General features: G+C 36.9%; 4 protein-coding genes across 4 annotated transcripts in view; 2 read left to right on the top strand and 2 right to left on the bottom strand.

Moving 5' to 3' along the window:
- On the top strand, nucleotides 1-2,976 carry LOC128208505 (zinc finger MYM-type protein 1-like). The gene is made up of 2 exons (XM_052912067.1): nucleotides 1-173; nucleotides 918-2,976. Exons 1-2 carry the CDS (start codon nucleotides 1-3, stop codon nucleotides 2,974-2,976), a joined length of 2,232 nt encoding a protein of 743 aa, XP_052768027.1.
- Nucleotides 2,977-9,530: 6,554 nt separating this feature from the next.
- LOC128207314 (uncharacterized) lies at nucleotides 9,531-11,453 on the bottom strand. Its single transcript, XM_052910165.1, has 2 exons — nucleotides 10,575-11,453; nucleotides 9,531-10,075 (listed from the first exon to the last, which is right to left on the bottom strand). The coding sequence occupies exons 1-2, from the start codon at nucleotides 10,638-10,640 to the stop codon at nucleotides 9,758-9,760; spliced, it is 384 nt and encodes a 127-aa protein (XP_052766125.1). The 5' UTR covers nucleotides 10,641-11,453; the 3' UTR covers nucleotides 9,531-9,757.
- An 805-nt stretch (nucleotides 11,454-12,258) lies between these two features.
- On the bottom strand, nucleotides 12,259-16,846 carry LOC128207313 (solute carrier family 46 member 3-like). Its single transcript, XM_052910164.1, has 3 exons — nucleotides 15,608-16,846; nucleotides 15,134-15,374; nucleotides 12,259-13,950 (listed from the first exon to the last, which is right to left on the bottom strand). The coding sequence occupies exons 1-3, from the start codon at nucleotides 16,734-16,736 to the stop codon at nucleotides 13,893-13,895; spliced, it is 1,428 nt and encodes a 475-aa protein (XP_052766124.1). The 5' UTR covers nucleotides 16,737-16,846; the 3' UTR covers nucleotides 12,259-13,892.
- A 1,375-nt stretch (nucleotides 16,847-18,221) lies between these two features.
- LOC128209876 (eukaryotic initiation factor 4A-III) overlaps nucleotides 18,222-24,734 on the top strand; it is a 28,436-nt gene continuing 21,923 nt past the window's right edge. The window contains exons 1-5 of the mRNA XM_052914135.1: nucleotides 18,222-18,392; nucleotides 19,870-19,942; nucleotides 22,215-22,344; nucleotides 23,903-24,035; nucleotides 24,649-24,729. Of these exons, the coding sequence (XP_052770095.1) occupies nucleotides 18,263-18,392; nucleotides 19,870-19,942; nucleotides 22,215-22,344; nucleotides 23,903-24,035; nucleotides 24,649-24,729 (547 nt within the window). The 5' untranslated portion in view covers nucleotides 18,222-18,262. The remainder of the gene's footprint in view (nucleotides 18,393-19,869; nucleotides 19,943-22,214; nucleotides 22,345-23,902; nucleotides 24,036-24,648; nucleotides 24,730-24,734) is intronic.

Genomic DNA, 24,734 nt, shown 5'->3' with positions numbered 1-24,734 from the left:
ATGAAATCTGACAGCACCAAACCTGGACAGGCTCAGCCAGTTAAGTCTACCCACAGTGGTCCTTCATATCCTGATATAGCTACTGCGGCAAGTGGAGAACTTGAAGCAAAGTGGAAATGGTCGATATTGAAAGACACATGGACTGACTGCCATATGTTCAACTTTCCCTCAAGGTAGGTTGTGTTGTCTTTTGAATGCAAAAAAATACAATTAAGTGACACGCAGATTTAAAAATCCCCAACTCAAGTAAAAATTTAAAATGCAAATTTCCAGTTTATTTTCAATTATACTTCATTGCAACATGGCATGCTTGTGTAAAACGTTGTTTAACATTTGAGCATACACAATTTCATTGAAGTGTTGTGGGTAAAAACCGAGAAATCTGCCTTTGAATTTATCACTCTAATTTGAGATTTTCCTAAGAAGCTTTATGAATACGCCCCCAGTCTGACAGACCTTTAAATCTCGATCACGTCGTCGATATTAGTTAAGTATGTAACATATATGTTTAGTCATGCTTTTTACCCTTAGCCGGGCGGCTACGAAAATTGTCGTCTGCTAAAAATATCGTCTACTTCAATTTTAAATATCGTCCGATTTTCTTCAAATTTGGTATACCCTTTTTCTAGTATTAAAAAAAACTTGGATCCAGATGAGATACTCGGCGTCTGGTCTGGATTCAAGCTGTTTGAGTAAGCATGAATAGTCGCGAATAGCAGGTACAGGGTTAGGTAAACAAAATAGTGTAGACCCTAGTTGCATTATATTTTAAACATTTATAGGTTATGGTAGTTGCATCAAAAAAGAGCTTTGGTAAATTTATAATACAATTTACCGGACACTTCTTGGTGAAAACTGTTCCTTGATAGAAGTCAGAACCAGGTCAACTAATACATCTTTTGTTTTCTCTTTTGTAGAAGCATCCATGGGAAAATGAGAAAGCTGTCATCAAGCTGGTTGACAGACCACCCCTGGCTCAGATACTCGATTTCTACAGATGCCTTATTCTGCGCCCCCTGTTTCGTATTTGGACGGAAAGATGCGAAGGAGAAAACTTTCATCAGTACACCAGTGAAGGATTGGTCCAACCTAGCCAAGTACGTCAAGAGGCACGAATTAGCAGAGTCAAACCATCACAATGTTACAGCTATGGCGGAACATTTTCTTGATATACAATCAGGTAAGATGGAACCCATCACAAGTTCTGTATCGGACAGTCACAGACGCCTAGTGGAGCAGAACCGCCATATTCTCAGGAAAATTATAGAAGTAATCGTCCTTTGTGGTAAGCAAAATATCGCTATCAGAGGTAATACAGAAGAACGAAGCAATTTTTTAGCCATACTGCATTCAAAGGCAGCAGATGACCCTATCCTAGCACAGCATCTAAATGTTCCAGAAAATCGTAGGGCAACATACACATCGCCCGACATACAGAATGAACTGATCTGTTTGTGTGCTGAGCAGATACAGATCGAAATTGTGCAGGCATGCAATGATGCAGTCTGTTTCGCTCTTATAGCCGATGAGTCGACCGACAAGTCAACAAAAGAACAGGTGTCCGTGTGTCTGCGATTTGTCCAACGTGGAAGCGGTTCCCAGCAATTTAGAGTCCGTGAAGATTTTCTTGGATTTGTTCAAGCAAGTAGAACAACTGGCGAGGTACTTGCAGAACTACTCTTGACCTCTCTTGAAAATCATGGAATCGAAGTAGATAAGATGCGGTCTCAGGCTTATGATGGTGCCGCAAATATGTCTGGAAAGCACAGGGGCGTACAGGCACGAATTCGTCAACGGGTGCCGTCTGCGCTGTATGTACACTGTAGAGCCCACTGCCTCAACCTAGCAGTTATGCATAGCAGCAAGGACCCATGCATAAGGTCAGTGATGACAACTGTGCAAGAGGTAGGGTTTGCATTTGATTATTCGGCCAAAAGACTAAACTTCTTTGTTGATGAACTTGCTGCTGACCAAGACGCACAGGAAAAGCTGAAGAAACGCACCAAACTGAGAACTCTGTGTGAAACTAGGTGTACTAGCCGAGCCGATGCCCTCTCAACGTTCAAGTCAGCATACAGCGTTGTTGTTCATGCCCTTGAACAGCTACAGGAGGATGGCGATGACAAGGCAGGCCAACACTTGGCGTCGATCATGAAGTTTGACTTCATAATCGGACTGGTCGTTGCTGAGCACGTTATGCAAAGTACAGTTCCGTTGTCTTATCTTCTTCAGGCAGTCGACTGCGATTTGCTTGAGGCAACGCGAGAAAGTCAAACCCTCATCCGCCAGTTTCAAAACGAAAGGGCAGACCCTAATGTCTGGGAAGCATTGTTTCAGAGCGCTAAAGATATTGCAGCAGAATTTGAGATTGAACCTTCAATGCCCCGTCTTGCTCAACGCCAACGAAACCGGGCAAACCCACCGGCCAATGATCCACAACAGTATTGGCAGCGAGCTCTCTACTTCCCTTTCTTGGACCATTTGTGTCAAGAACTTAGCGACAGATTGATTGTGGCCGAGGAAAGATTCCGTGCACAGTACTTGATTCCATCCAAGTTGAACCTTTGCACAGACGGAATGGTGGATCTCATTTTTGCGGGGTATTCGGTGGACCTACCTCAGGGAAACCAGTCATTCCATAACGAGGTTAGGCGGTGGAAGGCTAGATGGCAATTGATGGATGAAAATGACAAACCAAGCACATTGGGTGAAACTGTAGCATCAACCAATCCGGATCTTTACAAGGGAGTTTATACAGTACTCACCATTCTTCTGACCATGCCGGCATCATCTGCTACTGCTGAACGGAGCTTTAGCGTTATGCGCAGGGTGAAAACCTACCTGAGGTCGACGATGCGGACAGAGCGCATGACAGGACTTGCCCTGATGCACGTATATCGGGATGTTAACATTGACATTGACCAGGTAGTGTCTAAATTCGCTGGAAGCAAAAGCCGAAGGCTTGACTTTGTTTAATGAATGTGTTCACAAATAAATAAATCAGATGTGAAAAGAGAAATTTGTTTCAGTATTTTAAGGCAATAATACGTTTCCAAAATGCGTCAGATGTCACCATTTACATTCAACAGTTTCAAAAAATTCCGGGGGGGGGCATGCCCCCAGACCCCCCTAGCACTTCGGCGGCTTCGCCGCCTCAATGGGCGTCCACATTGATTTTGATCCAGCTACGCGCCTGACAAGATCAATAGCTTTCATGGATATTGTTATGCAATGAATTACGATTCGAACATATCCGAAGATGTTGCGTTCGCAATTGCCGAAAGGCAGTTCATTTAAGGAATGGAAGTTGAGGTGTAAATATTCAAATATGTAGCACAATTATGAAGCTATGGCACTGAAATAAGTTCAAGTAATGAGGTAAAACGACTTAAATCTTTATTGAAACGGCCCCCTGATTTGTAATAATATTTTTTTTGAAACCGATTCTAGGATTGAAGGCGTAAGAATACTTGAGTTTTAAAATAAAACTTTTAAATCCTGTGATACTATCAAACCGAAGTTTTTGATCCTGATATTGACCCCTATATCCTTCAAAGACATTATCAGGTAAATTATTTAGTTTTTTGAACAAAGCTAAATAAAAATGCAGCATCATTCGCCGCACAACCTACCACTTCCCCGGCGGCTGGAGTAGGGTGGCGGCACCTGGGACGTCTCCGAGAGGGTCGAATCCTGCCGCTCCAGCTCCGAGTCGTTCCCCCCTTTCGAACGGATAAGCTTCCAGATGCCAAACCCCGCGCCGCCGATTAGTAGGGGCGACATCGCGCCGGCGGCTCCCGCGAGAATCTCGGACTTGGAGCCGACGGCGGCTGTTGTATCCTCGCCGCCCTCCGCCGCGTCGCTTGAGAAATCGCACGTGCAGTCCTGCTTCCGTATCGGGCACTCCTGTAACAGACACCGCGTCAGACATTGTATGGCACACATTCCTTATGGTAAATTTGTTTGCTTGCTGGATAGGTCATAAAAAGCGTGTGGCAAGTAGATTGAAGATTGACCATGGCGCCTGGAGTTTCGACTGAATGCCGATCTGAGAGCTTCCCAACGACGGTCCTGTATTACTAATACAGAGCGTGTGGTTATTTTGGCCATCAGCGCCAGATGCAAGACAATATTGACAACAATCACAGTCTGACGGCATTCAGTCTACTCAAGTAACTATATACGTATATATAATGTTGCGCCTTTCCAACAAAACCGTGCTTTTATTTCATAGTTTAAAAAAAAATATGTAAGTATGAAAATGCATTTTCGTTTACGCAGCATTTCAATAAATTGATTAAGGAGCATTAAAACAGATTTTTTTTTCTAAAAAAAAACTGTGAATTTACGTAGAACAAGTCTTTCAATAATATTATATGATAAGGCATCACTAAAACAAACATATTCCTAAAATTATGTTCAGTCATTATATAGTTTTACTTGAGTGGACGGTGTTTTACAAGGAAGGAAGAAATAAACCCGCAGGGTCCGTACCGAGCACTAGATTGCGTATGTACAAACATATTTTTGACATCCTAAATATGAGATGAAAACTCTTCATTGACGTTCATTTAAAAAGAACATAAGAAAAAAGTATTTACCTCGTCCGCTGTCACGAGGGCCAGGACAAACCAAATCAGCGTCACTTTAAATATCGCCTTCCACATTTTCGCAAATAATGAAATAAGAACGTAAAAGGATTTAACACAATTATTAAAGTAGTGTTTCTTGAATTGTGTTCAAAAATTTCGGGTCCCAGATCTTGCGATCGATTCTATAGATAATATTATACCTTCTTTATCTGTTGTCATTCCATCATTCGTGGGGGATTTTCAACTGTTGACTTATCTGACATGTTCAACGATGTTGGCAATTCTCTCATCGATTACCATACCTATATCATCATTTTTACATTCTGTGGTATGGAATTAACATAGCTTTGCTGGGGTTTGGGCAATCTTTACTCTCTTCGAAATTAGTCTATCCTGGTCGATGATTTAAAGTCTCAAATCACTGGAACTGACGTCAAACTAACTTAAAAATCTATAACTGGGGCTTTATTTGTGTCTGTTCAGATTATGATATATATATAAATGTACATGTAAAAGGTCCAACGGTTTTCAGAGGTTCTAATCAGCGATTTGATATTTTTTTAAGAATTTGTGGTTTTCCATGTATTCCAAGCAAAACTCATTCTACAAAAAAATCTTATCCCTTTAATACTTTTAGATAAAGATAAATGGTAAATGTATCAATAGGTTAAACTTCTTTTTTAAATAAATGCAAAAAAGATTGATCAGCAGTAAATCATAAATGCCGCCCGTTGGTCACAGTCCAGTAAAAAAGAACTATCAGAACTCAAATAAGTATGTTTTACCATATTAGTTTTCTGAAAGGGACCTCTGAACTGGTATTCAATATTGTTCTTAATTGGATCTAAGAACGATGTAGCTTATCGGAGTACTTGCTATTAATAACTGACCAAAAAAGTGAATTAAGTAAGTATGACCCTAAGATTAACTTAAGTATAATATTGAATACCAACTATGTTGTTTTGCATGATCACATACTAAAAGTGACACTCTTATTCAAAATCAATACATACATATGTTTAACAAACATAATTTTTGAGTGATAAATCTTCAACTACTTACTAAATAATGCATTTATGAAAAATATTAATAACTGATAACAAGATTGTTACCGTGCATTTAATAACTGAAAACGCACAAATATTAAATGACTGGTGGGTCCTAAAAGATTTACAGTGATCAACTTTCGTCTTACGTTTTCTGCGCCTTTCTTTCATATTAAACACGGTATCCTTCAAAAGAACCATTGTTTTTTTATTTTTATCATCCTTTTTGGTAAATTAAAACAATTGCACTTCATGTAATTGTGGTACATCTTATTTGGGAATAAGAGTGCATCTTTAACCAAACATAGCAATGAAATAAGAATGCTTCTCAAAATTGGCAAAGGATCGTCTATCGCTACAACTGCCATGACCACATATAGGCCCTTATCCTGATGTAGGTGTATAAGTTTTATGTGGAAACTTACCTTTCATTCAAAGTAAAAAAAGAAGATCTTTTGTAATTAGTGGAAGCAATGAAAACCTTACAAGTAATGCACATTTCATGAGTAATGCGTTATATATACTACTCAAAAGTTGCGAAGGTTCTCACTTGTAGTATTTTTTGTCACAAAAAAATATATACCTGTACTGCTCTGCCATACGCTTACAGAAGTTATAAGATAATCATTGTTAGACAAAATAATTGTTTGGTGAAAAAGTATCAAGTGAAATTAGACTGGTACCCTATGTTACTTTTGCTAATGAGGGTACCAGTCTAAGTGAAATGACGTTCAAAACTAATGCCAAGATAGATGGCTCACGACCACAGTTATCTGCCCCCCGTTGACCAAGATCCGGATGTGAATACAAAATAAAAGAGTGCTTGTGTTCAAGTATCAATATTTTATTAAAATTTAATGAAAAGGAAGCAAAAAAATGTTTATTTTGCAGAGAACTTGACTGAATTTGACACTCTATTGCAGAAATTGATAGTTTTCAGTGTAAATATTGGAAAAATCATAGCTTGTGGAAGTCTGAAAATTAGTTGTTTGTAGCCGATTGACTCCTTGGCAGAAGGGTTCTGTGTTTGAACTCAATTTTGACAGTCGGGTCAATGGTCAACATGGTGTTTTCTTGTGATTATAATTTGTGTCTTGAACTGTTCTAGAGATGCCATGTCCTTGTTTTTCAATTGGGATGTGTATAAAGTCAAAAGCCAGGTTAGTGTCTATATGAAACATACAGTAAAAATAACTGTGGCTCACGCCAGATATAAAAATATTCCTCGAATGGCATATCAAAAATAAGCAACTTGACTTTAAAATAGTTATTTAGAAATAAACATGACAAAACATAAGCTAAACATTGAAGTTCCATAACTCTTAACTCGAGTTATGGCCCTTGGCATTATCAAGTAATAGTCTCATTTGTGTGAATCGCTGATATAGTTCCTGTTATTCTGCAACATTCTCCGTTGCAATGGATTTATTAGCATTTTTTTTCCACTTTTATAACCAGTCCCCTTTTCCTTTTATGGCAATACGTACGTGCATAGCACGCGCCATAACTTTGGCTAAATTTGTTACTGAGTTATGCCCTTTTAGCGTCGGAAAACAGACGAGCGTAGGTCCTATTGTTGCTATCTTGTTTCCGTGGTAATCACCTCAGTGTATTTATTCTTGGACCATTTTTGCGCGATATAATATATTTATTACATTTATTATGCACATGGATTGATACAGGAACAAAACAAATGTCCGTAATAGAACCTTGTCGGATGGAATTGTAAATAACACAATATCCAAATGGATGTCGAATACACTGTTCGATTAATATCTTATGCACTAAAACAAAGCCTGCACCTTCATATGCTGCTCAACAATTATATGAAGTTCCACTGAATTCCTATTAAAAGCCTTAAATGTTGAGTCACGAGTTATTGCTATTATGTAATACATATGTGCAACATTAACCTGCACTTGTGACCTTGACCTTTTAAATAAGAGCATACATTTATGCCATCCACGTTGCTATACTAGTCGGTGAAGTTTGGTTGAATTCGCACCAATGGGAGAATTGTTTAGACAGGAATTATTGCAATCATGAATTCCACATTATGAAACATTTATCTCCAATGTGACCTTGACCTTTGCGATGCATCTTATGCGCAAATCGCGTTTAAACGGTGGTTTATAAATCTGTGAAGTCTTATTAAATTCCCATTTAAAAAAGAATATTGTAGAGACACGAATTATTGCTGGCAAGAAATCTATATTGTGCAACATTGACCTCCACTTGTGACCTTGACCTTTGATATGAAAGTGACTTCCCACGAATTAAAGTTTGACTGAATCATGTTGAAACAATTTGATAAACTGTCCGACAGACTAACGGCACGACTACTGTATGCCTTCCTTCTGGGGCATAAAACACACACACAAAGAACTGAGTTTTATTCATTTATTTTTTAAGAAATGTTAACAACAAGGTATAGATTTACATCTTTAAATTAAAGATGTTGTCATTTTGATAATCATCGTTAAATTGACTACTATTGAATTCAAATATTGGTGTATTAAGTATTGTGTTATTTCATCAATAAGCAAACAAATATATTCAATTAGCATTTACTATTACTGATAAGATATTATAAATTTCAGAAGTCGGATTCGTAATTACTGTTATATAGATGACCACATAAATTATACAACAGCTTTTAAAAAAGCCACTCCACCAAAACAGTTTCATAGATAATTCTATTTAATAAGATTTACATGAAACTTAGTGCAATTTTGTGTAGCAAAGGGTGTTAGATATAATTCAAATATATTTATAAAAAAGAAAGACTCAGAAGCACTCAGAATTATGTTGGAATGTCACTACTGCAATTAATAGATAGCTAAGGTACTGCATTAAAATGATTGAAATAATTAAATAAACACATCGCAAAGATCTTTTTTCTCAAAATATTTTAAGGAAATAAACAAATTACTTTATTGATTTCAATTAATGTACAGACAAGAAATGTAAAGCGAGCAAAGGACTAGCGAATAATTACAAAGGTGGCAATAAGTTGTATAGAACTTATTTATAAGAATAAATAAAAATGAATTGCGCAGTTACCAACAATTAACGCTAGATCGGAAAAAAATGCAGAAATAAAACTTTTCAGAAGTCGAAAAAAATATTTACAATATATAGATCTATAGAGTTCTATGGCTGTTTAATTAGTCCTATAATGCTGGTTCTGATTTTATAAAAAAAAAATCATACTGATTGTTTGAGGATGCATTCTTGACAATCGATGCAATTTCAATCGTAATATCAGGCCTGACAAAAGAACAATGACGTCAAAGTTTCCTATCGGAGACGCTCAAGATGTGACTTATTTTTATGGTACATGGCACATTTCAGGTCGTTTTAGTTTTTTTGTACAAATCACATTTTAATGCCTACTTATTTCTTAGGTCTCGACTGTGACGAAAGCTATGTTATATTATGTTTTAGAATCACTCTCGAGTATGTTTCCTAGGTAAAAACCACTTAAACAGAACGGCTTGAAGGGTCATAAGAAAGTACATAGTGGGGTTCGAACCCAAAACCTCACGGATGAGAGACGGACACCTATTCTTTCCTGTAACATATTTGATGAGGCCAAAGACTGGTAGTTTAAACCTTATAATAAGACCCGTGTCTAATAGTTTATTGTTTATGTTAATATTTAAAACACATTCTTGCTTCTTGGGACAATACGTGTATGCAAGAAACAATTGCTTCATTTTTTATTCGGATGGTAATTTATTTGATAGTCTGTTTTTACATGTTTTTTTAATAATAATTATAAAAAAAAACTGAAATGAGGTTTTTAAGAAATTTCTAGAAAACAGAAAAAATGTTAATATTTATTTTCTCAAATTATTTTAAAGAAATACAAATAAATCATAAAATCATATTACTTTCTTTCTTTATTAAAAACAAAACAGCTTAAAAATGAGCTTTTTGATAATTTCCCTACAGAACAGGCTTCAGGTAAAAGCTGTGATGGTTACATTCATATGATAGTACATGGCTGATAACTAAACAACTGATTTTAAATGTATCCCTATTTGGTATTATTTACAAAAGCAATTCACAGAAAACACAGGAATTATTTACATAAAGAAGTTTTTGTCTTGAATATCAGATGGGTCCTGTCTGGTTCCCTTTCCCCGACACTTTATGGCTGTTTGGGTCGTTTTTGCCCGCCTTGTAAACGTTATTGCCGGGGGGTCCTTTCTTTCGCTCGCCTCCGTCGTCGGTGGCTGCAATCTCTTCGTCCCCCGGTGTTACGCCCGTACGGCCGCGCAGGAGGGCCCAAGCGCCTAAGCCGCCGCCGGTGACGACCGCGGATCCGAGGGCGCCAACAGTCCCGGCAAGCATCTCACTTCCGCCGCTCTGCTCTTCCACATCCACGTTCTCCCCGTCAAAGTCGCACGTGCACTTCGGTACCACCTGACACTGTAAAAAATCAAATAGTAACATTGTTTAGACTAAGTTTCGCATTTAACAAAACATAATCTGACAGAAGTCAATAATAAAATCATGTTTTACAGTAAAAATGTACTGATTTTCAGAATTTATTCAGGGAAATTACAAAAATAACAGACAAGCAGCCAGGGACCGTCGCACGGGCTACATTCTAACATTACAATACCATATACGCATTCCATTTCTCAGTTTGAACATTTAAAAAAGTCTTCATTTCCCGTATAAAGTGGGATAGTATTAAAAGGAAACAAATTCACACTTTTTTCTTGCAGCGAAATCAAACTAAAAACAGACCTACATAAATGTGCGCCGTCCGACAAGGCGCGTTTTGTCCTACTCTTGGAAAGAATATTTATATATGTAAAGATGGACTGATTTTATCAAACTATTTTGTGAGTCAATCTTTTTATAAAAAGTAAACTTGCCTTAATGGATTACATATTAATGCACAACAAACAAGACATAATACCTGTTGTCCTCGGGAAATAGTCACCGTCACTGCACACACAAGTATAAAAAGGCGAAATTTTATCATGATTTTTGTCAGTCTTTTATTCAAATCACAAAACTGACGAAGTTAATCAAAAACCATTACATCATTTAATATCTCTTGGATGTGAAATTTATGGTTAATAAAAGTTATATCCTCTTTTGTAAGATGTACTATTTTATTGTTCTGTGCGTACAGAGTAGATCTGGTCTCTTTCTATGCTCAAGTACGAGGGATTACAGGCTTTGGATGGATGCCCGGATACCCGCTGTCATGCTGTGCTATTGGCGGGACCTCTGATAGCGCAAAGATATATTGAAAATCGAATTGGAACATTTTGTTTTTTAATTTTCCCATCAATTTACCCATCTGCATTCATTTGTACTAACTAATATATTATTTTGTCGTCCTATTTTATGAAATAAATTGAAGCCTTTACAAATCGTTTTTGATCCTTAAATAATAAAGATCTATTTGCTAACACTTTACGCCAGTAAATCTGGCCCCATTTAGAAACAAATATATAAATACATATATAAATGGGTGATTGTTCCGATCTTTTTTAAATTAAAGTAAGCAACGTGATAAATGAGTTCGTTGTAAACGTTTAAATGTGAACTTATAATCATTATGATGTTCTCCTATCTATTTAAGCAAAAGAAGTACAGCTAAAACAGCTCTCTAAAATCTTGTTTGAAATATTGCAAATCATCAGTGTGTCCGTAAGCCCTCCAGGCCCCAATTTCTCAAAACTTCTTAAGTCCCTTATAACAGGATTAAGCTAATCTCACTATTTTTGCTTTTCTATAAAATGCGTTATATTTACTTTTTTTTACAGTTTTTAGAAATTATGTAGGAGTAATCTGTAAGATAATCAGACTAAACCATTTTTCATTTATCAAAATCATTTTTAAGTCTGTGTTTTGGCTAATTGAATTAAGCGACTTAAATCTGTTAAGCTTAAGAAGTTTCGAGAAATTGGGGCCAGAGCAGTACAGACATGGAAGTTAACAACAATGACGTTAACAACATTGTTAACGTTAACAAAATTCGGAACGATCTGCTTTAAGGAATGGAAGTTGAGGTGTAAATATTATCAGTTAAGGGTTGGAATGAAAGTTACCTATACATATATTTTTTTACGTAAAAATGAGAGGAAAAAACATCACACAACACAAGTAGCCGCAGTAGGAGTCAAACTCACGACCGCACTATTTTGGCCATGAGGACTATTGGGTATTAGAGGGTTGATTCCGAATCCTGGAATTGTCGGTTATTTTTTTTTACGATAACGATGCTTCTTGTGTTAAAGTATTTAAATAGTACGAACAGAACACCCGTATTCCTGGGGCCGTTTTCATATAACTTCTTAGTGAAGATTTTTCGAATTCTTAACGACAACTATTAAAAACTACCCCTAATTTTCCTGGTGTTCACTGTCGTCTTGGCAAAATTTATTTACAAGGGTGAGAGTGGTGGACTAGTGGTTTAGGTGTCCGCCACTCACCAAAGAGGTCGCGGGTTTGATCCCGACCAAGGGTTATTCCGCATTGCCTTTCGAAATGGAAACAAGTACTCGTTTCAACCCAGGAAACGAACTAGAGAGTGACTCCATAAGCTACCTGCTTCTGTCACAATCGGGCTAAAATAAATTAGTATAAAGAAAGAGAAAAATACGTTTTCACAACTGCTATGAACGTTCGATCAACAGTTTAAATAGATTGGCGATATCGAGATGGTATTTCTTAGAATGTAGGTACCATTACCAGGAATATATGTCAGTACGGCAATCAACGTGGTTTGAGGATAGGTGAGCGGTTTTGGGCCTAAAATGTACTCTTGGAAAAAATAACGTAAAATCACATTTTGTATACCGTGACAGATATGTCAGAACTAAAAATGCATGACCATGAACAAAGCAAGCATGTTGATATAAGTCCCATTCTTAAAGCTGATATATACCGCTGCAGATTATGTGGGACAAAGATTATTCAAATTGCGTGTTTAGTCAGTGTCTATTCATATCTTGTTCTCATTAATGTGTCAGCACTAGCGGTTCCAGGGGCGGGGTGCCCCCTAAAATCGTCAAAGTTTTTATTTCAATATAGGAGAAAAAAGTATTAAAATACGCCCAAAATACACCATTTCAGACTAGAAATTGTTAAAAATGTCTTGGGGGAGTATACCCAACCCCAACCCTCTCCCAACACTTTCAACTAAATAAATTTCGGTTCTGAGGGAGGGATACAAGTCAAAAGTTATGCCCCCTCTAACGTCAAATTCTGGGTCTGCCCCTGGTCAGGGTATACAGGGTATATTCACTATAACTTCATGTTTTTTTCCAAAATTTCCATTACGAACCTAAATCGCTCACCTATTCTCAAACCACTGTGACTACAATAAGGCAAACCAGTATGTCATGTATTATTGAACGAAAACGTCTTAGTTTTGAGGAGAACAAAGCTTAAAACCATCAGGGGTCCAAGAGAATATCAGCTGGTGATCGATGACCAATCATCACGCTATTGATTAGCTGTTACAGTCATGTAGATAATGGATGATCCTTTTTTCAAAGCTACTTCCTTTGGACGTATTCAAAATGTAGGTCCATATTTGATAAAAGATCATGTGGTAATGTTTACACTGGTCGGTGAAATCAGGAGATTAGTTCAACAAGATAAAAATTAACCTCATATTTCATATCATGATACATCATACCATGGGCTTATTTTATATTTGATTTGAAGTAACACAAACAGGATTAAAGCTGCACTATCCTAGATTGACCGTGTTGACAACATTTTATTTTTTGTCTTGAAATATAAGACAATTTTTGCGTAAATCTCTGGACACCATTGATATAAGACTGCTGACAAAAGAGCAGATCGCAGTTTTTATATGTACACATTCATATAATACTGTTTTATGGTTAAAAGCGTTACTAACGCTTTAGGAAAAAATGATTTTTGTATATTTTTTTTGGCATAAAAAAAACAGTAATTATCGAAACCAGCGATCTGATTTTTTTTATTCTAAGATAAAAAAAACTTGTAATTTTATTGTCAAAACGGTCACTCTGTGAGAATGCAGCTTTAAACCAACATTACGCAAATACATGTACAATAAATGTAGTTCGAGCCTCCACCAGAGACACGTTTTCCTCTCAGAACGGACCGCATGGCTGCTATCGATGTCATATCAGCTTAGAACTGTCTTCATACTCGAATATAAAACTGAAGTACACTAAAGCACTTTTGTATCATCGAATACAACGTTTTCTTCCAAGGAAAACACTTGTTATATCTTCTGGATGTTTAGTTTTCTTTTCTCCAGATTCCATTTCACCAGCAGGATCCTGAAATATGAAGACAAAAGTGAAGTCAGTTAAACTCCGCACACTTTTGATACATTGTTGGTACAATATTGAAAACACGATTCATGTTTTGGGTAAGGGGTCTTCCTTCTTTCTCATTTAACAAACCAAAATGAGATGTTAGTCGCTGTGGAAGAAAAAAACCTGCACATCAATGCCTTTATGGGTGTAAGGTTTTGTGGATTTTATCTAGTCTGGATAATAATTTTGTCTAGACCAACATATAGCTTTGTAAAACCTTATTTGCCCCAGACCATATTGTCCCCATCTGGGAAAAATAGGATCCTATTCTTCACAGCTGGGAAAAACAAGATCTCATTTGTCACACGTTTCGAACATATATGTCACAGCTCCTGTGAAATTTGTGATCGAAGCCGGTTTTTTATGTATCATAAAATCACATTTGTCACAGGTCAAAAATTGCATGATTTTTTTAACAAAAAGTATTTTTTTACAACTGAATCACATTTGTCACAGATTGCTTTTGTCGGTATTGCAGATATATTTTGTTGGTAAACATGTATGCGTATATATTCTAATAAAGACTCGTTGATTATGTTGGTGTTGTCATCGTTTTTGTTGTTGTTGTTGCTGTTAGTTCTCGACTTGGCTACAGTTGTCGGCGCAGTGGTTACTGTAGAGATAATTGTTTTAATTTGTTTTGTTGTTGTTTTATGTTGTTGCTGTACATGTATTAGTGGTATAGGTAGGAATAGTATTGGCTCTTGGTGGCACCGTAAAAGTAGCTGTATGCGCAGTAGTGCCGTAGATGGCATTGTGGATGTTGTTGTGAGTTTTGTTGGCATAGACACACTCGCAAAACCATTTATTTTGTGTATGTACATGTTAACAATCTTTAACTTTTTAGATGTCTACATAATTGTGTGTAAACTACCCGCTACCTAGGCGAGCCACTGTGAATTTACTCCGCTATCAATAACGACAGACTGCTGATTTCTGAAATAAATACTAGTATATTGGAAAACTTGAGAAAAATATAATGTTTATCACAAAAAATTCAGGTTTACTGGAGTTTTATCAAGAAAGAAATGTTCACTTGTGCAACATTCCTTCTCCCCTGCCTTGACGATCGCCAATAAACAATAATCGTTTTGACGCATTTCGTTTAAACGTTTTCATAAATGTAATCAAATTCCATGCTTACGATAGAAGAGAACATGACATCAATTCCACGGCGACGAGAACGTAAAACACGGCGCCCCTCACGTAATTCACGGTGACGGAGTAGATAGTTCCGGTGAAGACATTACTCAAAAGGTTGATGGTAACGTCGACGGCGGCGAGGGCAGAGAACAGCGCACCCTGGCGGTCAGCGGGAGTGAGGACTGAGGCGATGCTACGAACCATCACCGATTCGAGGCCACTAAAGCAGCCGACAGCTATTGCTATGGGATAGAAAAATAAAATTACTAGTAAGAGAAATAGAGGGCGCTTATAATTGGAAATGTACTTATTATATGCAGCAAAAAAATGAATAAGCTTGATCATGACATCGTTCTTTCATATTTTTATAGCATTGGTGAGTTCATTTCGCTGTTATAACAAGTTCAGCGAATTTACTCATTGGTCTACCTAGTACATGTACGAGTACATTTAAAAAAAAATACAAAAAGCATGCCTATATAAAGCATCATATCTGTGGCAGCTAGAGCCTCAAACAGGAAGCAGACGGCGTACGAGGCCGTGGAGAGCATGGTGAGCGCCACGTCCGAGAGAAACTTCCGGTAGACGCCAACCAGCCCGATTCCAAACACAGACACCACGAGGGTGCGACCGGCCATGTACAGTCCTACGCCCTTGGAACTCCAGCAGAACGGATGCGCCATATAGTACAGCGTCTCCACACCAATACGGCCTATAAATCCGAACTCGCTGAGCGCATGCGCTGACACAAGCAGCTGGTACTTCCAGCGATTGTTTCTTTCGTCGTTTGTAACGAAAAAAGACGCGCTGTTTTTCAGCATTGTTTTGATAGATCTACTTTTAGTCCGTTTCTCGGGCGGGTATGATTCCGGAAGCAGTGTCATCATTGTTATTAAGGCAAGTACTAGAATAGCAGCGGCAACAGCCATGGCGACGAGAAAGCTGAACGTTTGAATGAGATACCCTGCAATATACGTTGAGATTGTCAAAGAGGTGGCTATGCTTATCATCACATAAGCCATGCCATACGTTCTCTTTGCGGGCGTGTCTGTAATATCGCCCATGTAAACAAAACACGCCTGGGTTGTTGTGGTGAACTGTCCCGTACATCCTTCAATTAAACATGCTCCGATGAAATATAAAAGGTTTGCCTCAAAATATATAATGATCACAGATAATATCAGTCGTACTGTTGTACCCGTTATTCCAATACCAAGAAGAAACCGCCGCCCAAAGGCGTCAGTGTACGCACCAAGGACAAGATTGGAAACAATCCCCGGTAACCCCTGTGCTAGACTGTAATAAACGATGTATTCCGACGCAGTTGACGTCGCCTCATCTTCAACCTTGTACGCAGGGTCACTGGCGTTGACGTCACATTTATTTTCTGATGACGTCACATTATCCGCAAGATTAGCTTCATTCAGTTTCCGGTGTTTCCAGTACGCGTTAGTGTACTCGGTGATGGTGAAGTATGAGATCATATAGCCAGTCATGTACAGCACCATGACCGGCCCGACCAGGAAACGCCGCCATGACAGCACACGGCCGCCCACTAGCTTTCCTTTAACTCCTGTTTCATTTTCATTCACAACATCATCCATTTATAACAGTAACTGATAACGATTTCTGTTTGCGCTTACATACTAGTTAAGCTGTAACAATTGAATATACATGTATCAAACACAAGTTGTATTGCTAATAAGTTGATGCAGAGGTTTAACGGCTAAATATAAACCCATACCAAATTAAATGGAAATGATTCATGCTTGTTTTCGACGGTGTGGCGTTCTTATGACATTAACGATACACGTAATAGAATTTACCTTAGATAAATTACAAATTATATTGTGCGAGACAATTTGTAAACAGCATTTTCATATAAATAGTTGATGATTTTGAGTTTTCAAATTGCATGCAATTAGTAGGTTTAATAGGAACTAGTTTTTTGTTCTAAGGCTAGCTCTTGCTAAGTGATATATCATGCACGTCTATTTTACAGCTTTTAGTTTAAGTACATGTTTAGATCAGGTTATGGTCAATTGGTATTCATGGGGAAAATCAAAATATAATATTAGTAATCTGTTCAAAATTATCTATTTACACTGCTATACAATATTATTTGGCATTTGCAACCGCAATGAAATATCCGATTTGTCACTGCAGTTTCAATTAAAGGGTATTCTGAGGAGTCTGGATTTCAGGAACAATATAGATAGATAGATTTATTTCAGTAAGGAATGCACACACATAGACATTTAAAATAAACAACATGTATAGTAAATAACATTATACATATATGATATTATCAATAGCCATGACAGGCACGAACCAAGGATGACACAAAAAAGCGAAAACTCTTATTTCCATTATGGTCTTTTGTTTTGGTGGCATGGTATAGGTAGGCATTGCATATTTGGGTAATACTATAGCTGTATTCGAAATTGCACAAATATATTAAAAGTTAAAATAAATATTGCCGTAGTTGTATCACAGTAACTTTCCATAATTTAGTAACATAAAGTTAAAAGTTGAGAAAGTTAAATAAAGTAATACTTATAAAATGCGAATTGTCTCCCATGTGGTCCGGGGCTATGCCATTTTTTATTCTAAAGACATCTGACCCAAAATAAGCTGGTCTACACGTTTGTTGACAGGTAACCAGTTGAGTAATTTAAAGTATTCTGGGTCAATGTGAGACATTGCATCAAGATCCAAAACAAACCTCATAAGTTTATTTTGTGTGGTTTGGAGCTTGGTTTTAAGTAACTTGGTCAGACCATGATACCACATAGATCAGGCATAATCAAAATGGCATTGAATTAAGGCCATGACAAGGAGTTTCTTGGTGTGTTTTGTAAGGTAACCTTTCTTTCGACAATGTGGATGCTAGAAGTCTGTAAAGTAAGTTAAATACTTTTTTAAATAAATTGAATGAATAAATTGATATTAACTATATGACGGTTTATGCCGTTAAGGCTTATGAAAACTCGGCTGTTGTATCCAGGCCGTTTGATATTGGGCCGTTATGAACGACGTTGAATACAAATATTATTAGGCGCTCATTAAAAAGGTCAGTTTCTGTAAAGCCTCCTATAACACTGATTGTTTGGTAAATTAGGAGAAAAAAATGGCTAGGCGTGTTTTAGCCGATGATTTGAAGACAGTTGAGTTTGAAACCAGTGAAGATGTCGACGTTACTCCAACATTCGACAGCATGGGTCTTCGAGAAGAGTTACTGCGTGGGGTTTATGCTTACGGTATGAAATGGCTACCTACTTCCTGTTGAAATATCACACATTTCCGCGATATAGTGTTATGAAAACGTTGTAACGACCAATTCTTAACTTTTACGTCTTCTTTTGAATAGAGTATATTGGTAAATACAATTCATGAGATCATTGTTTTAAATGTATTTTTTAAATCTCATTTTTAATTCAGTCTATGTTTAGGCTATTGTTAACACCTGTACATATTCAACTTCTGAAATTAATAATAATAAACCATGACCAACTTCTAAAATCCATGAACTGGCAGATTGCTTAAAGCAAATTGATGCTATTAGATCAATGGTTGATATTATGTCTTTAGACTGTATGTAAGCTTCAGGGACTTCCTCAGATAATATGATAATGTGGATGGGGGTTATTACCCCTTTCTGCGTTGCGATATTTTTAAGCTATGAAATTGGAAAATTGTGTGTTTTGGTGCTAGTTGAACATATTCACTGCTTGTATGTTATTATATTTGATTTATATTACTTTTATTTATTGGGAATTGTTTTTTCTCTTTAATCCAAAGTTTGAACTATTTATGCAGTTCTGATATCTGCTGCTAGGCATATTTTTAACTACCTATGCCTGCCATAAAAAAAAGGATATACCTGAGAGGATATTGTGGATTTCAGACAGAAAAAAAACAAATAAACAAATTTAACAAAAAATCAGTTCACGTAGCTGTGAATTAACTGAGAATGAGGGCCTTACTATTGTTAACCCTTTAGCACATAGGCAAGTGGTAAGTTAAGACCTCCATATTAAAAGCAACCTTCCTGATAAACAGTCCTTGTTTGTATAGGCCCTTTTTAAAGTCATAGAGGAAGTGCAAATTTGTACACAAGAATCATGCTATCTAGGTCAGACCGGAAAACTACACCTGTGATTGGCAGTATAAATAAACACCTTATTTCATTTGGCGATATTTCTGATGGAAATTCAATATGTGAGATGCTTTATTTTACTTATATAGACATCTGGGATATTGTTTACTTTAAAAAACTTGGAAAGTTTTGAAAACATTAAAATGACCAAGTTGATTTGCATCAGACTAGTTTTCTTCAAGTAGTCGATAGATTCGGCCACATTGTTCACATGTAGTAATGGGTAATGACGGCCAAACTCATATACATGCACTTAAGTGTGAATACTTGTATATGGCAGCTGATTACAGGTAAAAATCACTAAGTATGTAAGGAATGACTAAATTACTTATGAAGAACAAAGGCAGGATATTGGAGGTACTAAGCAAACAAAAGTTCTAGTGCTTTAGGTCATTATTTAAGACTCACTTAAAATTTTAACAGCCCCAGAGATCCAGATTTTAAAATTAAGCACCCAGTAGTAGAGTGCTAAAACAGCCTGGGGAAGGCTCTGAGCTTTTATTCATATTTCAGCAATGCCAATATAAGAGCTTTATTTATTATTCAGCCATAACAACCATATTACACCTCCTTTTCAGGTTTTGAAAAACCATCGGCCATTCAGCAGAGATCAATAAAGCCGATTGTAAAAGGAAGAGATGTCATTGCCCAGTAAACCTTTTGACTTATTTTTAAACATATGTATTTAATGAAATAGCATAAAGTTTTCTAACTTGAATTTGAAAAGTGTATGAAACAAAGGCATTGTTCAGGAAAAGAATGAGTCAATCCTTTTTAATTTAATAGTAAATTGAAATATGAATGCAAAACTTATGAGGACAGGGACTGGTTTCTAAGTGTTTATGCTCATGTCTGTGCAAAGGGATCACCGGATGGAGACTGATGTAGTTAACTAGAAAGCCTCCAACATTTGGACCAACAATTTCCCATAAAGTCATTAATTGATTTAATTTAGTGGGTTATTTAGTGTTGGCACACAAGTGCTGGCTAGTATAAAGACAAACCCTAAGTAGACTTTTATTATGCCCCCGAAGGTGGACATATTAAAATCGCACCGTCCGTCCGTCCGTCCTTCCGTCCGTCCGGCTCAATAACTCGTGTCCGGGCTGTAACTTTCCCTTGTATGGACAGATTTTAAAATAACTTGCCACATGTGTTCCACATACCAAGACGACGTGGTGCGTGGAAGACCCGTGCCCTTACTTCAAAGGTCAAGGTCACACTTAGTCTTTATTCACAATGGAGTGCTGCATTTAGGACCAAGAGTATAGGTTGTCGTGTCCGGGCTGTAACTTTCCCTTGTATAGACAGATTTTAAAATAACTTGCCACATGTGTTCCACATACCAAGATGACGTGTCGCGTGCAAGACCCGTGTCCCTACCTCAAAGGTCAAGGTCACACTTAGTCTTTATTCACAATGGAGTGCTGCATATATGACATAGAGTATAGGTTGTCGTGTCCGGGCTGTAACTTTCCCTTGTATGGACAGATTTTAAAATAACTTGCCACATGTGTTCCACATACCAAGACAACGTGTCGCGTGCAAGACCCGTGCCCCTACCTCAAAGGTCAAGGTCACACATAGTCTTTATTCACAATGGAGTGCTGCATATAGGACATAGAGTATAGGTTGTCGTGTCCGAGCTGTAACTTTCCCATGTATGGACAGATTTTAAAATAACTTGCCACATGTGTTCCACATACCAAGACGATGTGTCGCATGACAGACCCGTGTCCCTATCTCAAAGGTCAAGGTCACACTTGGGTGTGTTTATTCACAATGGAGTGCTGCATATAGGACATAACAATGTGGGTTGTCAACTATGGGTGGTATTTTTTATGTTTAGAGGCAATTTAAAATAACTTGCCATATGTATTTGACATGTAAAGGCAAGATCAACTTTTCATGTACTGACCTTGTTCATAGGTCAATGTCACAATCGGGGGCATTCGTCACATACTGTGACAGCTCTTGTTAACTTATACTTTCCGTAACAATTGATTAGGCTGACTGGCTTCGCATGGCTCATACTGTAATAATGGTTTAGTAAAGAGAAAACAAACAATATTATACTTCTTTAAATTCCCTTGTTGTTTACATAGTTTATTGTATCACCTGAAAAGACGACATATAGGGGTTACTTTTGTTGGCGTCGGCGGCGGCAGCGTCCGCGTCCCATTTTTGCTTGTCCGGGGTATATCTCCTAAACTATTAGTGGTATCAACTTGAAACTTCATATGTAGATAGATCTAATTGAGGGCAAGTGCAGTGCACAAGAACTGTTACTCTTGCTTCCATATTTTTAGAGTTATTGCCCTTTGTTATTTTTCACGCTTAAAGTTTTGTCCGGGGCATATCTTGTAGAATATAAGAGTTATCAACTTGAAACTTCATATGTAGATAGATCTCATGGAGGGCAAGTGCAGTGCACAATAACAGTAACTCTTACTTTCTTAGTTTTAAAATTATTGCCCTTTGTTAATTTTCATGCTTAAAGTTTTGTCCGGGGCATATCTTGAAGAATATAAGAGGTATCAACTTGAAACTTCATAGCTAGATAGATCTCATTGAGGGCAAGTGCAGTGCACAAGAACCGTTACTCTTGCCATATTTTTAGAGTTATTGCCCTTTGTTAATTTTCTTGCTTAGGTTTTGTCCGTGGCATATCTCGTAAACTATAGGAGGTTTCAACCTGAAACTTATTCCATAGGTATATCTGATTGAGGGTTCAAATGCCACCTACACTTGAAAGTTAAATGGCAACATCATTGTCTATAAATGAATAAAATGCCAATCTAACAGCTATAATGTCGACAGTAAATAATTCGTCAGGCGACACATCCGACTCGCGGAGTTCTAGTACTGTATACACATACCTGTATGCATGAATGAAAATCTACACCTTGTATTTGTTTTCCAGAGCCCAGTCTGGTACAGGAAAGACTGCTACATTCTCCATCTCTGTGCTGCAGTGTCTTGACACTCAGGTCCGTGAAACACAGGCTCTCATCCTCTCACCAACGCGTGAACTTGCAACGCAGATACAAAAGGTATAAATAATGATCCTCATCACATAGTTATACATACACAATCATATACATGTACCATGACAGTTTGGGTCGCCAGCCTTTCATTATTTACTTCATACAAGCATACATGTGAACCTTTTGCAATGACAGAGAGGTAGATTTATGTCTCAAAAGCGGTAGTTTTGGTTCAAAAGCGGTAGAATTTCTAATTTCTTTATTTATCAGTCAAAAACAATGATGGATACAATGTAAACACAAACTTGATATTTGTTACTATTTTTAGATTTTCAGAAAATACGCATTAAATATGTCATGGTTAAGAGACTTGTCAAATGTCAGTGTTTTTGCTAAGAAACAGAAGTAATATTAACTATGACTTGTAAAAATAAGTTTATATTCAGAAGAGCTGCTAAAAAATCAAATCAGACTGCCAAAACAGGTTGGAATGTAAGTGCAGATGACTTCAGAATTGTGTATGTCAATTTTCCAGCCAAAATGTCATAAAATTTTATACACTGTAGATAATTAATAACACCTTGGAAATGTTGTTTTCTTTGATGTTTGGACAGTTTTTTTAATGTCTTTGATATTTAAAAAATGCTGATTAGTAGGATGTCTATTAACAAAGAATGTTGATTAGTGGTCTTTTGTACCGTACTGGTAACTAAGCAACGATCTCGGCCGAAATGTGAAGTGATTTTTAAGTGGTTTATTGCACCATGTTCTTTAAAGTGACAGATTAATCTGGTATTTTAGCATGGTTGATATAATTTTTAGGTTTTTAAAAGAAAATTTAAGGCCAATTTGATATAATTTTGAGTTTTTTTAGAAGAGCTTTAAATATCGGTAGATTTCGACAGCAAAGCGGTATGGCGTTAGAAGGGTCTCAAAAGCGGTATATTTTACCTACCGCCGGTAGAGTGCACATGTATGATACAAGTATTTAATACAAACATTGATAGTACTACTGGTACTATTGACTGTTATAATGAAAAAAACTTAAACATGATTCAAACATTGGAAAAACAAATTTAAATGAAAACAAACAATGCCTACAGAATGGCCATTTACAGACTGTTGCAGACACAAATACTATAGATTGGTTTTCACAAACTTACCATTCCCAATATTTATAATGTATGTGATGTGAATTACTGATGTTCACAATAAAGTAATGGTGTCGCCCATTTTAAATCTTACTAATTTGGCCCAAACGACAAAAACAAATCGCAAAGAAGGGCTTTGTGAAAGTAAAGGAATGTAATGTATTCGGTGTCATACTTAAAACTAATTTATTTCACAATGGCTGTGAAACATGTCATTGTAACATTATTTTGAGCACTCTTGTTGGCATGTTGTTATGCATTAGAGAGTGGTCTTGTGTTGTTGGTGAAAAAAGAGAACCTGGAGGAAATCTGCTTGTACATTACAAAATCACATGCGCCCAAGCAGCTAATCGAACCCTGTACGCCATGCTCAGAAGTGAATGCGCTATTAAACTGTACAACCAATGTCTGTGTTCTTATTTGATGTTGTACAAAAAGTCAATCCTGCATAATACATGTAACTTTAACTGCAGGTGATCTTGGCACTGGGAGATTACATGAATGTGCAATGTCACGCCTGTATCGGAGGTACAAATATCGGAGAAGACATCAGGAAACTGGACTATGGTCAGCATGTCATCTCTGGAACGCCTGGCAGGGTTTTTGGTAGGATGATGTTTTTTTAGATGTATTGTGACTGTTGTTTTGGTTCTACAGTCTATTGCAGAAAATGTAATCCAATTTTTGTAACAAAACATGTTAACAACCAAACCAGTGAACTATAAACAAGTTTAAAACTGTTCTGTGATGACAAAAATAAAAATATCTGACAGGTCTTTCTTTGTACGTAGAACTAATTTTTTACTGGTATTTTTTCACCAGGGTATATGAATAGAACTGTATATTGCATTTGTTATTTTAGATGTTTTACTCATTTGACTTAAATGATCAAATAAAAAATCACACGATATGTGTACAGATAAAAACAATTAATGCGATATTTTGGTACCTTTTAAATGGGAATTTGTGACTATGTAGCTATTAATTAAAAAAAGCCATTTATTAAGGCTAATATTGTTTTATCTGTTCATAAATCATATTTTTTTTTTTTTTTGATGTGTAAAACACAATTTTGCATTTTTTATTATTTTTTTCATCAACCTTCATTGTTCGCCTTTAATGTGTTATCATATCAACTAGATGCAAATGAAATAAGTCAGTTAGCTGTGAAATATGAGAAGTAAATTGTTATTGTTAATGATGTTCATTTCATTTCCAGACATGATCAAGCGCAGAAATCTGAGAACAAGGGCAATAAAGATGCTCATTCTTGATGAAGCAGACGAAATGCTGAACAAAGGTTGG

The sequence above is a fragment of the Mya arenaria genome, chromosome 11 (assembly GCF_026914265.1).
Source record: "Mya arenaria isolate MELC-2E11 chromosome 11, ASM2691426v1".
Lineage (NCBI taxonomy): Eukaryota > Metazoa > Mollusca > Bivalvia > Myida > Myidae > Mya > Mya arenaria.
Note: the sequence above shows the minus strand (reverse complement) of the source record. Positions and strands in the feature narration are given on the sequence as shown.